This window comes from Triturus cristatus, chromosome 1_2, assembly GCF_964204655.1.
Source record: "Triturus cristatus chromosome 1_2, aTriCri1.1, whole genome shotgun sequence".
NCBI lineage: Eukaryota > Metazoa > Chordata > Amphibia > Caudata > Salamandridae > Triturus > Triturus cristatus.
Window position 1 is genome coordinate 316,035,327 of NC_140580.1, and position 15,634 is coordinate 316,050,960.

Consider the following 15,634-nt stretch of genomic DNA (forward strand, 5'->3'; position numbering starts at 1 on the left):
ATTGTTGGATCCATGTGTAAGATGTGCCAATTTTTGCGTAGTATTTTCATCACCTGTTGGTTTCCTGTTGAGTGGGTAGTTATGAATCGTATTTGATTTTCTTCATTTGTTTTAGCTTCTTTGTCCTTTAGCAAATCTGTTCTGTTGATAGTTGCCGTTCGTTGTAAAGACATCTGGATGGTTTTGGAGCTGTAATTTCTTCTTTTGAAGCGTGTTATTGCCTGATTACGGTGTTTGAACCACTCTTCATCCCTGGAGCATATCCTTTTGATCCTGAGAAATTCCCCATAGGGGATGTTTTGTATCAGACTTTTTTGATGGAAGGATTCTGCATGCAGTACTGCATTTGTTGCGGTGTCTTTGCGATGTAGAGTTGTGTGTACAGTGTTGTCTACAATGTAAATTACAGTGTCCAGAAACACCACTTTTTCGTCACTGATATTGTATGTGAATTTCAATTTGAAGTTGGAGTTGTTCAAGATCTTGAACAACTCCAACTTCAAATTGAAATTCACATACAATATCAGTGACGAAAAAGTGGTGTTTCTGGACACTGTAATTTACATTGTAGACAACACTGTACACACAACTCTACATCGCAAAGACACCGCAACAAATGCAGTACTGCATGCAGAATCCTTCCATCAAAAAAGTCTGATACAAAACATCCCCTATGGGGAATTTCTCAGGATCAAAAGGATATGCTCCAGGGATGAAGAGTGGTTCAAACACCGTAATCAGGCAATAACACGCTTCAAAAGAAGAAATTACAGCTCCAAAACCATCCAGATGTCTTTACAACGAACGGCAACTATCAACAGAACAGATTTGCTAAAGGACAAAGAAGCTAAAACAAATGAAGAAAATCAAATACGATTCATAACTACCCACTCAACAGGAAACCAACAGGTGATGAAAATACTACGCAAAAATTGGCACATCTTACACATGGATCCAACAATGTCATCAATTGTAGGTGATCATCCCAACATTACCTACAGACGAACCAGAAACCTTAGGGATCAATTGATCCACAGCCACTTCAAACAACAGAACAAAAAAGAAACCTGGTTAAAACCTAAAGGATTCTATAAATGTACGAGCTGTAAGGTATGCCCCATTGCTCAGAATACCAAGGAGTTGGTGATGGCTAATAAACGCAAATGGAGAATTCAACAACTAATCAATTGCAAAAGCCAATTCGTCATATACATCATCGAATGTCCCTGCCCCCTAAAGTACGTTGGAAGCACCAAGTGCGAACTGAAAAAACGTATCTTGGAACATGTTCGTGCCACTGTCAACACTGACAGGAGCAATGCTGTCGCAAAGCACATGGAGAAGGAGCATGGAGGAAGATGGAAGGACTTGAAATTCTATGCAGTGGAATCCGTAGGAATACATCCACGGGGAGGAGACCGAGAGAAAACCCTTCGGCAAAAAGAATCTAAACACATTTTGAATTTCAGGACTCTGACTCCTTTTGGTTTAAATCAGGATGAGGAACTTCATTACCATCTTTAATTATGCCATCCAAAATTATCAAGGAAAGGGTCAGAATTGACCAAGGACACTGACATTGGCCCCCTACATTTTTACACTTTTAGGTTTATTACATTAATGTATGTCTCACATTTTTTTGTTCCTTTTTCACGATGAGAGACAGTGCCTTCATATCACAAGTTGTAGAATACTGCCCACTAGAGGGCTTGATTTATGTTCAAAATCAACAGTTCCAATCCTTAATATAAGATCACCAGGGTGTAACATTATGACTCACTTTAATAGAAATCTGTGGTTTACTACTATGTTTAGTAGAAAGTGAATAATCAAATGGTGACCAGACCTTGTCAACATTACCGTAGACTAAGCTATATAAATGTCTATCATAGTTATCATAACATTGCATGGTTTTAATGACCTGAAATGTACAGAAAGGTGCATAGGCCTACGGAATGGGTTTTTCATTCCTATTTTTGTTGAAAACGAACTTTATTTGGATTGGAAAATGTCGGGTTTTGTCAGAAAATGTATTGGGCACTACAATGACCAGAATGCCAAGCAGCACTGTCTCAGGAAGTGATGTCACTAATTGATTTGTTTGTATGTTTAAAAATCCTGACTACCTTTGAGCAACCGCTAGACTCGTGAGCAAGGTCTCTGCTGAGACTGAAACGCGTAGAGTTTGTCTTTTTGTATCTGGCATGCTGAAAGTAAAGGAATTATAAAAAACGATCATTGGTGAAGCTGTTTGTCCTTCTGGGAGTGCGCGAGGAAACCTGTGTGGGTAAACGAAGTGGATATTACAACGGCTTAACCCTGCCGTACCTCGAACGCACCACCGCAGAGCGCCCATGATTCCTGAAGTGGGTTGTGTTGGAAAAGATATATATATATATATGAATCAGTAATATGAATTATGTATTTTGAGATGAGGATGATATTGCTGTTTTTTTCTTCCAATAAAAAAAAAGAGGAACCATGAAATGTTCACAGAAGGTTTGTACTAGCCATTATTTGCCATTTTACATTTGTAGGCACTATTTTTTAGATAATATATATGTTAGTCATCGGACTCATACTGCCCAGATGCTGATTTGTGGACGCTGTTGGCCTGAAGAATAGATGATACAAAATTTCAATATACAATTGAAAAGTAAGAATGACCTCACAAAGTGATTTGGAGATCCTTGGGGGTGAGGGTCTTTACAGGTCAGCAAAGAAGGTGGGGATAATACTTCAAGGAATGATGCTGAGCTATCCCTAGATGAATACAAGAAAATAGAGTGATAAATTGTACAATTTAAACATAGGTCAAACCCAATACAATTACAACTGACATGTTTCAGTGGATTTGACAATGTTTATAGGCTACTGACAGATTTCTAAAAAGTGGAATTAGTAACTAGACAGCGAAGTATCTGCTTTTACAGATTTTAATACAGAGAAATTTAGAACCAGCTGGCACAAAGTAATTTTAAGAGGAGGACCATTTTTTGCCAATTCTCCACAAATTCCTTGTGTGAAATGACAATGAGCTCATAAAATATTTTTAATTCATGCTCAGATATATGCTACTGTTTGACTGTTTATGAACGGGATGTTTTATGTCTTTTCATCGGGAAGTTGCAGCATATGCTTATTTGATGCCACATATATCCACAGGTCTCAGAATATCGATCCTTGTAGGTTAACACCTGATATTGGGATGTGGGACTGGCAAGTCTTAGGTTCTACACCTAATACCTTTTCCTTGCCTCCTCAGATTGCATAAGTGAGTGCCAATCAGTTGCAATATTACCACCGGTTTATTACACTGCCATCAGCCTGTGCCATTTTAAATCAAAATAAAATCTTAGTTGTTAGCACCCTATATGGAGCAGATCTCACATGGAATTACAGAGCTACATCCATGCAGGAAGCCACCAGGCTTAAAGAAACAGCAAGAAAAGTTTGTTGTCAGGAAATAACAATGTAAAAAATGGTGTTCAATTATGCAAAAAATGCAAGTATTTCATTAAGCTCCAGAAACCATAGAATGTCTGGTTAATGGAGAATGTCCTGCTAAGAAAGAGTGTCTCATATTAGCATATGTTACAACACCAACAACTGTGCTTGAAATTATGTTCGTAAGGCCCATATCTTCTAAAATATATCAATCTTATTTTTTTTAAACCTACAGAGACAACATGCATTATAAAATGCAACGTTTTACAAGGTTCTCCAAAATTCCTTTGAGAAGCATGTCCAAAGTCTCTATAATGGTTGTTCATGAATGTCTGCACTATTTATAGAACTTACCCTGACCTGGGTAGTGAAAGGGGTAACCTTGAATGTGGCACAAGAGAGATGGCAACTGTACAACATAGTTACAAGTTTGTCATTGTAACACTGGAACAAGTAGTGAACAAATTAGTGTTTTCATTGTGCAGCACATTTGCATTGGACCCTATTATGCACTATAACATAATTATATTGCTTTTGGCTGCCCCGGTTTAAAATTGCCACCAGAATGTTTTTACAAGCTTTTTGCTGCCAAAATACACTAGTTTGAGTAGTCAGAACTTAGAGATGCAGGGGCTACACAAGGGAAGTTCAGTTGTAGTGTCTCTGCATAGACACCATTCCGATGGAAAAATGCACTAGGCATATTGTAAAGCAAATTGTACATCTGTTTTACAATGTATTCTTAGAAACTGATCATAGAGGTGTTTGACTTAGGTGTGCCTCTAGTGAGACATAAATTATATGTTCTGACTTCACATAGTTGAGCTATCTCTCAGCCTATCCATAGGTAGGGTGTCTGACAATGAGCATCACCAAAAGACAGGAGCCACAACCCATCATATCTGCCCATCGTCCTTCCATGTTTCCGCTGGCCCTGTGTTTCGGGACTAAGAGCACCAATTAAATATATTGAAAAACTACACATGCAAGATGTGAGTGTTATTGGTCATAAAGTGCAACAAATGCCCTAATGCTTCTTGGCTCTGAATTAACTAACATCATCAGAAAAGATATAAAGATAATAAATAAAACAGATGCTTTTTAAGAGCCTTCCTAAAAATAGAATTGTCCTCTATTGTGTCAGCCAAGACGGAGTACATTCCAAACACAGGAAGAAAAAAAGAGAAGGAGGCAGTAATATTGAGCCATTTTGCTGTCAGCACATGGGTTATAGGCATCAGAGCTGTGTAAGATGATTGTTATAATGGCTGTTTAAACTTAATAACCAGAATTGATCCATAAAATACAGTGTATTTTTCTTAATGGAAACATTGTTGCATTTAAAAATGTTCTTCTTTTAAGTTCATTTGAGAGCTGGCAATGGTCCCTTGAACCACTGCCTTCTCCTCAACAAACTTTGTTTTTTACATTCACATTTGAAAATATGTTACCACCCCAACTGGGGATAAGGTAACTTGTCATGGTTTTGCAACTGGATTTTGGTTGCAAAACAATGATATGTACCATAATAAATCACTATTAAGAAGTGACGCCCTAACCATCTCCCTTCTGAATAGCGATTCATTATGCCTATCTAAATACATTTATGCGATTTGGTAACCTGTTACTAAATCACAAAATGGGTTTAATACATTAAACAAAAGTTATTTTGTGGTTGCAAACCCAGTGATTTTGAGAATTGCAAGCTTTAGGACCAAAAAATGGCTTTGTACATCCAGCCTAAAATCTCTTTTCACATGTTGCTGCAGCCTATCTTATATTGTGTGTAAAACAATTTTAAAATTATGACTTGCATATATACAGTACTTTGGTCCTCGAAGCCCTATAAATAAATGTGGCTAATCCCTGGTGCACCAACCAGCATTCAGCTCTGTGATGGTCTGATTACACACATATAGACATATGCAATGATCACATTAACCAGTTCAACTTTTATAACCTAAAGGAATGCATTTTTTACTAGTTACTTCAACTTGAATTTATTTTTTATTTATAGTGTGCGTGTGTGTGAAAGTGAAACACCTACAAAATAGTTGCGAAATATTTTGTTTTTTATTAGCCACATCTCTTACCTGCTCCACCTGGCACTCAGGACCACAGTTCCCATACTTGTTCTATGCACTTCAGTCCCTGGATAGCCTGAAAATTAGTTTGTATGATGCCATCGCTAAGGCCTCATCTCTAGCCCAGCACAACACAGCAGCTGAAGAATTGTGCCTGTCCTGGAAGTTAGGGGATTTTACTGCTTAAAGCCCACAACATGCCAGGATAATTAAAAAAGGGATGGGAAGTCCTACACTGACTTCGGCCATGCACCCAACACAAAATGAGCCTTGTAGTTGTTCTGCCCCCATGGGCAGAAATCCAGCTAGATACCAGTGCAAAAATTTAAAAAAAAAGGGGTGGGTTGGCCCACCCAGGGTTTGGGCAATGCCCCAACCCCATAATAGCCTCAGCAGATGTTAATCTCCTTATGGGGGCAGAAAGCCCACTAGATTCAAGTGGAAAAATTATTACAAAGAAAGGAGTAGAGTCAGTCTGCCCAAGCGTTTAGCCATACCCCAAGCCCAGAATGGGCCCAACAGTCTTTTTTGCCTCACCTCTCCCCCAGGAGCAGTTTATTGGCTTTATCCCCAACCTGCCCTTAGAGGGGGCAGAAAAATCACTGGATGCCATGGATATATATATTTATAAAAATGATAGTGGGGGCTGACTCATCCTGACACCAGCAGTCTTTCTCCCCCTGGGGCCAGGAGCATCCTCTGGGAAAGGGGAGGAAATCTTGATAATTTTGGTTGTAATTCTAGCATATGAGCTGGCAGACGGGTGTAAATCCCAATTTCCTCTCACTTGCCATGGTGAATAGGTGCACTGTTTGGTCTCTAGGTTAGCCAGAAACCAGGTAAAACCTCAGGAACCCTCACCATTCCTGAAACTTACAGAAACTGGAAAATCCAGTGTGTATTATGCCACTTTTCGTTTTACCCAGAATGCCATTTAAACCTGAATGAATCATTTTCCTCATTTCAACATAGGATATTTCCTAGGGACCCACAACATTCCAGCCACCCACCGTCCCAAACTCCTTCCAATAAAAATAAAAACTAGTAACAGCCAGCTGTTTGGCCAGGCCATTCTGCTTCACCTCACCACCTTTGCTTGATCAAATGAGCAAAAGATGGTTTGGTTGTTGTCTGCATAATTGTTGCATAGTGTCTCAAGACCAGAATTAAGTGATTTTTGACTTGCAAGGCTAGTGCAACATGTGAATGATATAGGTAACATAGTGCAGAATAACACCAACAATGCCTCTGTATTTAGTTTCAATTATTTTTATTGACTGTTTTATCCAAATACCACTGCCTACATCCTCGGGCTGACAGAGTGCTATGTCCGCTTATTTTCCATTTATAGAAAAAAGATCTACCCGCAATGCATTCCCCGACCCCACCAAGAAGGGTAGAAGATGCGGGGTGAAAATTCAGTGGACACGGGCAGTTCAAGGCAGAGAATTGATAGTTTGGGGTGGTTGCCAGATTAAGTGCAGTGGGGGGGTTCCCATAGTGTTTGGTGAGGTGTCAATTATCAAGAAGAGAAGAGAGTAGTCTTTGATAGGTGTATCAGCAAGGCATCCCACTCCATGGAATACGGACGCCTCTGAAGGTCTATCATCTCTTCTCTTCTTAGTGATGTGCTCTATGCTTCGACCCAGAGAATTAGCGTATTGTGCTACAACACCACAGATGGGGCAGACTAGGATGCCATTTTAGTATGAAGGCATGCTCAGCTAGCAGCAAAGCAAGGTCAACCAACCTAGCCACTACTTTGTTATGCTTGGTGCACTTGTAAAGGCCCATGGGCAGGCCTTCTGCATATTAAGGTTATTACAGTTAGTGATGTTGGTAAGCTTTTTCTGTACAACCTGTCAATAGCTTGCTACGGACCAGACCATGTGCCAAAGGTTCGCTTGGGGACTGGCAGCGCGTGAAGCATATATTTTCATCTGGGAATATTTGATTAAGATTGTCTGGTGTGAGCTCGGCCCTGTGCAAGATGGATAACTGAATGTCCTTGAAACAGGCATTCCTAGATCTTTTTTGGGGGGTAGTCTAGAGTCGCTGTCCACTTCGAGTCGTATAGCGTCCTACTGAGGTCCATTTTCCAGACTTCCAGAAGGCCAATTAAGTGTTCCTGCAACTCTTTACTAGCTATGTGTCGACCCGTGCCTCTTTCAAGTATTTGGGTTAGAGTGTGGGTCTGCCCTTTTTTGCCTGTGATGTTCCAGTGTTTGTGACAGGCTTGAGGTACTTGTCTATAAGCTAGAAATGTTCATTTGTGGATGCTGCTCAGTGTAGTTAACTATTTTACTCTTATCTGTAATGTGGTGTCAGCATGAACAGCCTATCTTAACTGATAAATGAAGGCGACATTCTTTTTCAAAGTTGAGTGTTTGTGATGCAGTTGACAATGAAAAGTAGGGTACTTGCAGCACCCCCTGGTTCAATGGAGTGGAATTTTCTGAAATTGATAAGCATACTTTTTGACTATGAATTAGGCAAATCCTCAACCACAAAAAAATGTATTTATATACACTGGAGAGGATGTTGTCTTTTACACTGATAATAGGGTTGGCCATTTCCTCGCAGAGCCTGAAATACAGTAGTAATTGTGTTTTGTAATCTTGTTCCTATGACAAATTGGATATTTAATGGAAAGAAAGGGTAAACTATATTTTGATAGGAGGATGCCTGTTTCTGCCAACACCTTGTCTGAGTAGAGCATGCCATGGCTTCTACATCAGCACTAACCCGCTTCTTGGAAGTGGATTATAACTAGGCGGAACTTGTAAACAGTGTAAATCAGTCCCACTGTCTACACCTGTGTTTGACTTAACGTGTTGGCTAAAATGTACCCAGTCTTTGGAAAAGACATTTCAGTCACAGCACTAAACTATGAGATGTTGATATAAAACCTAAATGTAGGCATAGCTCGTAAAGCACTAAAAGACTGTGATAAGTTTATGAAAGCAACCTGACGGATTAAGAAACTAAGGAATACTAAGAAATCATTGTATGACTATGATGGGGCAATATAAAGATTTTTCTAAAGCTCTTTTGCCTAGGGAATGAAGTTGATTAGTATTTTCCATAAGGTGCTGGTACAATGTAACCCATAGCTCTCAGATCCCAAAACCAACTACGTTTGTTCCATGGAAACTCATAACTTGACCTTGCCCCCCATGCTTTTCTTGAATCCTACTCGGTTTGCATTTCAGCTCTGCCTGGTTTGTATCTTCACCCAAACTTGAAGCTCCAGAGGTCTTTCAAGTGTGTTTATATATTTATTCTTCGACCCAATATGTGTTAGAACTAATTAAAAAAAAATTATTTTATCAATGTATAATTATTTCAGTGGAATATGATCTTGCCACATTTACTTCCTCAGGACAATTCAGTGGCTGCTACAAAATTTGCGGTGCATCATGGAAGAACCATCATCCATTCACCAGCTGCTCAATAAGCATGCTTTTTATGCTGCCCGTATTAATGATGCATATCCTTAATGAATGTGCCCGGTCTTGCAATGATGTCCTCTCTTGCCAACTTTTACTGGTTTTGCCACTGATGTCTGTTATGTGCTACGTGTGCAACAAATTTAGCCGTGAGATTTTACTCCTTTGGGGGAAGTGGTGTTATAGACCGCGAGAATCATGCTTTCCCAATCAGCCTTACAAAGGTGTGCCCTTGAGGATGCCATCTGGTTAAGGATGTGCCATCCTATTTTAGTGGATGCACTGCTGGAGGAAGCCAAGACTAACCCTCTTTGATCTTGCGGAAAAGAAGGAAATTCATGTAGATAGTTCACCTCTTTTAACTAAAATAAAAATGCAGTTTTGGCCGTGGACAAAAATGATCTGCGTAGACTTGTCTCAGATGCTCCTAACGTTCTTCAGGTTGACTTTCTTTAGGGCACGTGCCTGGCCTCGGGTTCAGTTATGTAGGGTGTCCCATTACCTGATCACTGTTTGCCTTAGAACAGAATGGCGGCTAATCTTTGGTCCCAGACCATGGAGATTAATACCGGTTCACACCTAGTCTCGCTGTTTCTGTCCCTGATTATGGCCAGCGTGCCACAGAGCCTGCGACTTCCCGTGCCCTTTGTTATCCCTCGTTTTCAGGTTCCCACACGAAGGAGAATTAGTAAAAGGGTTAGCTGGACGCTGCACTGTGAACGCAGTGCCTGGGAGTGGCACAGTACAGTGCCAGCTGCAGTGGTTGCACGGACAGTGATACCGTTCCACAGAGTCTGCGGTTTTCTATGCCCTTTGTTATTCCTAGTTGGAGGAGAGTCATTAAAATGGACATTTGTACACTGCACTGTGAACGCAGTACCTGTGCCTGGGAGTGGCTCGGTACGGTGAAGGCACGGGCAGTGGCACCGTTCAAGAGGGCCTGCTGATTTCCGTTCTCTTTGTTATTCCTGGTTGTCAGCTTCCCGCCGGAAGGAGAATTATTAAAAGGGGCCGCTGGATGCCACACTGTGAACGCAGTGCCTGAGAGTGGCATGGTACGGTGCCAGCGGTGCTGGCTGCACACGCAGTGCCCGCGAGCTCCGAAGCACGTGGACTCCTTGTCCCTAACACTGCAGCCCTTCTGCGGGCTTCAGATGGCAATAATTCCAGTGATTGCCAAGTGTCTGCTTTCCACTAATTAGTGGCATGATTTGTGAAACGCGGGCTATTTAGTTAATTAATTACTAGCACAAAGCCTATAAAGCCCATATTTTAAAAGACCATGCGCCTTTGCCATGTGGTTAATAGAATGTGGCACATTAAAATGTGACATGCTGATGTATTACAAATCTTCCTCCGGAGTTGGGTCTGGCTGTGGCCAGAGCTCCAGAGTGGTGCTGGTCGGAGCCCCTACAGTCCTCATCCAGTGTCCCTATTTTTAAAGGTGTTTATCTTTTCGAAAGCATCTGCTCTCAAACAATGCCCCATGGCATCTTTTTAAAACCGTGAAGAATGCTCGGGCTGGGCTTAATTATGGGCGCGAGTTCATTATGTGCTGAGTTATGCGGGGACGAGGCTTGGTGCGGTACACTATTAGCCTCGCTGTAAAATGTAGTGCAGCAGAATTACACAAAACTGCATACTTCCTTCTTTTCGGCTAAGCGGACTCTGGGATTCCTAGGTCTTTCTGTGTGCCGCGCCGTGAACACATTTCTGAGGATGAAAAAAAAGAAAACAAGATGCGGGAGCTGCTGGTGTGCACGCGCGGTTGCGAGCAGCAGCATATGTTTCCAATTATCGCGCCCGTGTCGGGGCAAGATAATTGGAAACATATGCTGCTGCTGCACGTAACAGACACCAATAGGCCATGGGCGGAGCAATGCGCCCACCTTTGGCCAATTGCATGCTGTCTTTGTAAAAAAGACGCACGCAAAGGCCAATAGCGTGGCCCAAAAGGAAAAGCACACGCACGAGCGTGTGCGATTCCTCGGGCCGTTTTCAAACCCCCTACAAGAGGTCGCTCGCTGCGCGTGCAGTGCTGTGCACTGTAATGCTAGACGCGAGACCTAAAAACTAGTCATGCTCGGTCATCGTTCAATAACTGCCGAGCGGCATGTTGTGGTATTGTCCCCCATTGTGATAAGAGGGTGTGGTCTCATGACAGCTTGAAAGAGCGGTTGTGAAGGTGTTCTCATGAATTACTCAGCCAATTTTAGACCAAATACTTATTTACTGGTATTGGGCAAGTCTTGGCGGGAGTAGAACATGAAATACTCCTACAGTAGGTTTGTAAATTTCCTTCCTCAGTAAATATTAATAAAGGTTCTAGTAGGGACATGGGGTCAGTTTTCATAAGAGAAGGCCTTTGTGTGAATGTTGGCTTGGATATGAGTTGGCAGGGCCCTAGTGAAGAGGAAGGTATTTATGATGCCATTGGTGAAATCATGTGTATAGCATTTTATGAATTATGTTTGCATATCTAACCATAACTGACACATTTCTTGAGTCTTGAGGTTTTGGAGCAAAATCATATTCCGTACAACACACATTGCGCTAATTTTATCCACCCTGTAAGTGTCGCTGGTGCAAGCTCTTTGCCATCCTCTCCTCTTTCTTGCTGAAGGGGTAGTACGACTCCCCTCCAGCTAATGTTTCTTTAGGTGGCAGACTATTCCTTCTTTGTATTACAACAGATGGAGAGAGGAGTGAGCCTTTCCAGGGCTCAGAACTGCGACCATTTGCTTAAATACACCAAACAACTTGTATGTTAACTACTCCAGCGTCTTTGACCACAAGTTGAATACATTTTCCTAGCTTTAATGCTGTGCAACATTGTTTTCCAGGAAAAATCTTACAGCTTAACTGGAGAGAAATAGGTCAGACAGTGCGGGAGAGTTAATTATGTTAATATAGAAATGTGTGTTTTCTAGGAAAATCCCAGGTGATCCGAGCTTGCCCAGCACGTTACATACATAGCGTTATCTGCTTTCTGGTGAAATAAACATGTACCAATTTAGAATCTAATCCCCAGGAAAAAAAGTCAAATTATATTTCTTAAAGAGCAGAACAATGTTTTTTTTTTTAATCAATATAATTTGTGGCGTTCTGTTTATTTCAGGGTAACAGCACCAAAGAGTATTTTCTTCAAAGGACAATGCAGAGCTTGGAGCGCTATTTTTACCTGATTGCCTTCAATTACTACCTTCATGAACAGGTAAATGACGTTCTTACACCACCATTTTATTAATTTCACCTGCAGTGAGATGCTTTCTAAGAATTATCATGTATGCTATTGTGAGAAAACATTGAAGTTTTATCGTGAAACCAGTTCATGAGAAAATGCTTACATGACTTGCCTCGATCGCAACAGAATTTATAGGACCTTTTCTGTAGCACAAAGTGGTCCCTTAAAGTTTCTAAGAAAAAACTTCTCTTTTATTTTGTGTGTTTGCAGTCTCATATAGTGCAACATATGTAATCGGAGTGCTTTACATAAGCATCAGATTACATCAAACGATGTCGGATTTTTTTTCAGACATGGGGCGATTATGTTTTGTGCTCAAAAACACAAGATGTTGAGCCAACACAAGAACTTGAACTTGGTTCCCAGTTTCAAAGTTTGCATCTCAGACGGTTAGGCCACATCTCATCCCCATTGAGCCTCAGATCGTTCAAGAAAGAGCTGAATACATAAATACTGAAGAAGGGACCACCATCTCTCTTCATGAAGTGACAAGATCTCACCAAAATTAACTGTGGTCAACAGACAACAGTTCACCTCGTCTAAGCTTGCACCAAGATGGAGAGCCTCTTGAAACATCTGTCTCTTCCAACTGTGTGGTCATCTCTAGTCATAGCCTTGGTTAGTATTTCCAGACATCTAAGTGCCTCTAAGTAATCGGAAGTTGATAAGCTGATGCTATACAGCAGCCATTTAACTAAAAAAAAAAAAAAACTATACCAACTTCAAGTCCCTAATTTTTATGTTCAGTTGATTGTGAGTTGTCACAATTGTATAACAGCCAAACCCTTAGCATTTTTTAGTGTGTGTACTTCAAAGAACAGAATCATATCTTACACATTAGTAAGAAGTGCCTAAGCTCTTGTTCTAGGACACGAGGCGGGTAGCTAGCAAAAGGAAATGTATCACTTTTTCCACAAACCAAGTAAAATGTTAACTATCACATTAATTTACTTTTTGGAATTTATTTGTTAAATTCTTTGTAATAAACATAGAACATATGCTTCAGACATTAAACAATATGGTACATGCTTTGGATGCCTTAACAACATACATCAGTTCGCAGGGTCCCACATTTCCAAACCCGATGCATTCAACATTACAATCATCAGAGTCTGGAGTACTGTATTCTTCATCCGCTCCCTTTTAACCTGGGCTATCCCCTCATGCCTCCGCACTCTAGGTCCTGTATTTCATCCAAGCCCCCCATATCTTTTCCCATTTGCGTGGGCAGCCTCTGCTCTGGTGTATAGTCAGTTTCGCTCGTCACCAATCAAGATCCTTTTTCCAGGCCTCTAGTGTTGGAGCCTCCCCCGCATGTATCACCTCCTGCACCCGCAGTCTAACCCTATCACTACTGAATGCTAAACAATGTGGGTTGTGAAATCACTTTAATTGATTTCAATTGATTAAAAGAGAATCTGAAAAAGATTCATCATTACAGAATAAGAAAAATTGATCTCACCTAGTAATACTATCCCAACCTCCTCTTTCCTGTGACGCGACCGTTAAATTGATGGTCCTAAAAATTCCCTTTGGATAGTTGCCACAAAGATAAACAAAGAATTTGGACCGAGGGATGAACCCATGAGTCACAGGACCCAAGCACTTGTTGTTGCAGTTTCCTAGGTTATGTCCTGTATAGTGTCAGTCCCAAATTATACTTGCTTAGCGAAGGTGCAGCCAAAAAAATAAACCTTAAACTTGTTGGCTGATGTCATCTTCAGCGCAATTCTGAGACATTCTAAGTTTGTAGGAAGCTGCACTGTCGTGGTCCCCTCACATACCAAACTGTAATGAAGTTGATTCCCTGTCATAGACCACCTTCAGCACCATAGTACATGACAGGCTTCAGAGTAGTAAATGCTTGGTCCTAATCTCACCAAAACAATGGAGTCCTACCTTCTTGTTGAACTAAACAATGGCTCTTCTGTTTAAATACGGTGCAGCTCTCTCCTTTACCTGCGTTGAGGGCACAAACCTACTCCTTAATGAAAGGAATGGGAGACAGAGTACTCTAGCAACAAAACCAACTATGATAAGGAAAGGTATGGGTGTTTGAACTCTGATTTATACTATTCCTCTCACCCCATCAAGTCTGTGAGTAACCCAAAACCAGAGATTGAAGGTGCCATAAAATTCAAGGAGTGACTGACTTTTTTTTCCTTGTAGTGCAGGCCTGGGATCAACTTAATTGCTGATCACACACTGTCTTTCTCACACTGTAGTTTTATCTTTTTTCTTTCACTATTTTAAAGGGTACAGCAATGAATTATGTATTAGTTGCAGCAGTAGTTTGAGTGCCACAATTGGATTTCAGACTTTGCTGAAGAGACAGAGGGTCTAGCGGCTGTACATGGTTCAGGTATTCCCACTTGCAGCTTGTAGGCAGATTGAGTGCAAACATAGGTGAAGATGGTGGATATTTTGGGGGCATTTTCCTTATGCATGGGCAAGATATCTCCTATCACAGAATCATTGCTTTGACTGTAGAACTTGTGGTGTTAGTCTTCTCGGGTTGGCAATCTCAAGTTCACATACATTTATTGTCCACAACTAAACAAACAAGCATTGGCATAGCCAATAGGTCTCGCCTTTGGGGCCTTATAAGTGTTTAGCCAGAGCTATTGACTTTGCCAGTGTCTTTAAGCTGTGCTGTAGAGAAGTGTGGCTGCTGTGCAGCTTGCTGAAAAGTTTTAATAAAAAAGTGTAAGAAGCATTTTTGTTACCTTGTATATGACCAAGAAGACATTATGTACAACTGAACGACCATAATAAAAAAAAGTATGAAAAATAAAAAATGTCCTCAGTTTTCTTTTGTTCTTGCAATGCTGGCAACTTGTTTCTGCCTATTCCAATGGTTGTTAAAGATTTTTTTTGAGGGGGCATGAACAATCGGAGGGTGAAGGTTGGGAACTAGTACCTGTATTATAACACTAGCAGCGGCCAGACGCTAGGGGAGAATCAACAGATAACAACAAAACTTTTTAGAACAGGGGGTCCAAGGGAACCATCTTTATAGACCCAATGGTTTCAAATCCCTTAATATCAACATATATGTAACACCACAGAAACCTAGGTTCTGGACAAGCTGAGCACTACATAGAACAACAGAGCAAATTACTACCGTTAGAGATAGTCTCATAACATAAAGGAAAAAATCTCATCAGCCACCAAAGTAGCATATATCATCATTTGGGATCCAGTTATGATTTTATAGCCCTACAACAACTAAGGGCTGTATTATAAGTGAGTAAAGGACTCACCAATCCTGCAAGAATGCTATCAATGCAAGAGTGTTTATTTTAGTAACAACAATCCTGTTACTAAAATAAACACTCTTGCATTGATTACATTCTTGCAGGATTGGTGAGTCCTTTACTCACTTATAGTACAGCCCTTAGTTGTTGTAG

The 15,634-nt window shown here is 40.8% G+C and overlaps 1 protein-coding gene across 4 annotated transcripts in view; it reads left to right on the forward strand.

The window, feature by feature from the left end:
* The window catches only part of PALD1 (phosphatase domain containing paladin 1), a 958,342-nt gene that overhangs the window by 555,266 nt on the left and 387,442 nt on the right, over nt 1–15,634 (forward strand). For all 4 annotated transcript variants that reach the window (XM_085603872.1, XM_085603871.1, XM_085603874.1 and 1 more), the window contains one exon: nt 12,099–12,194. In XM_085603872.1, the coding sequence (XP_085459998.1) occupies nt 12,099–12,194 (96 nt within the window). The remainder of the gene's footprint in view (nt 1–12,098; nt 12,195–15,634) is intronic.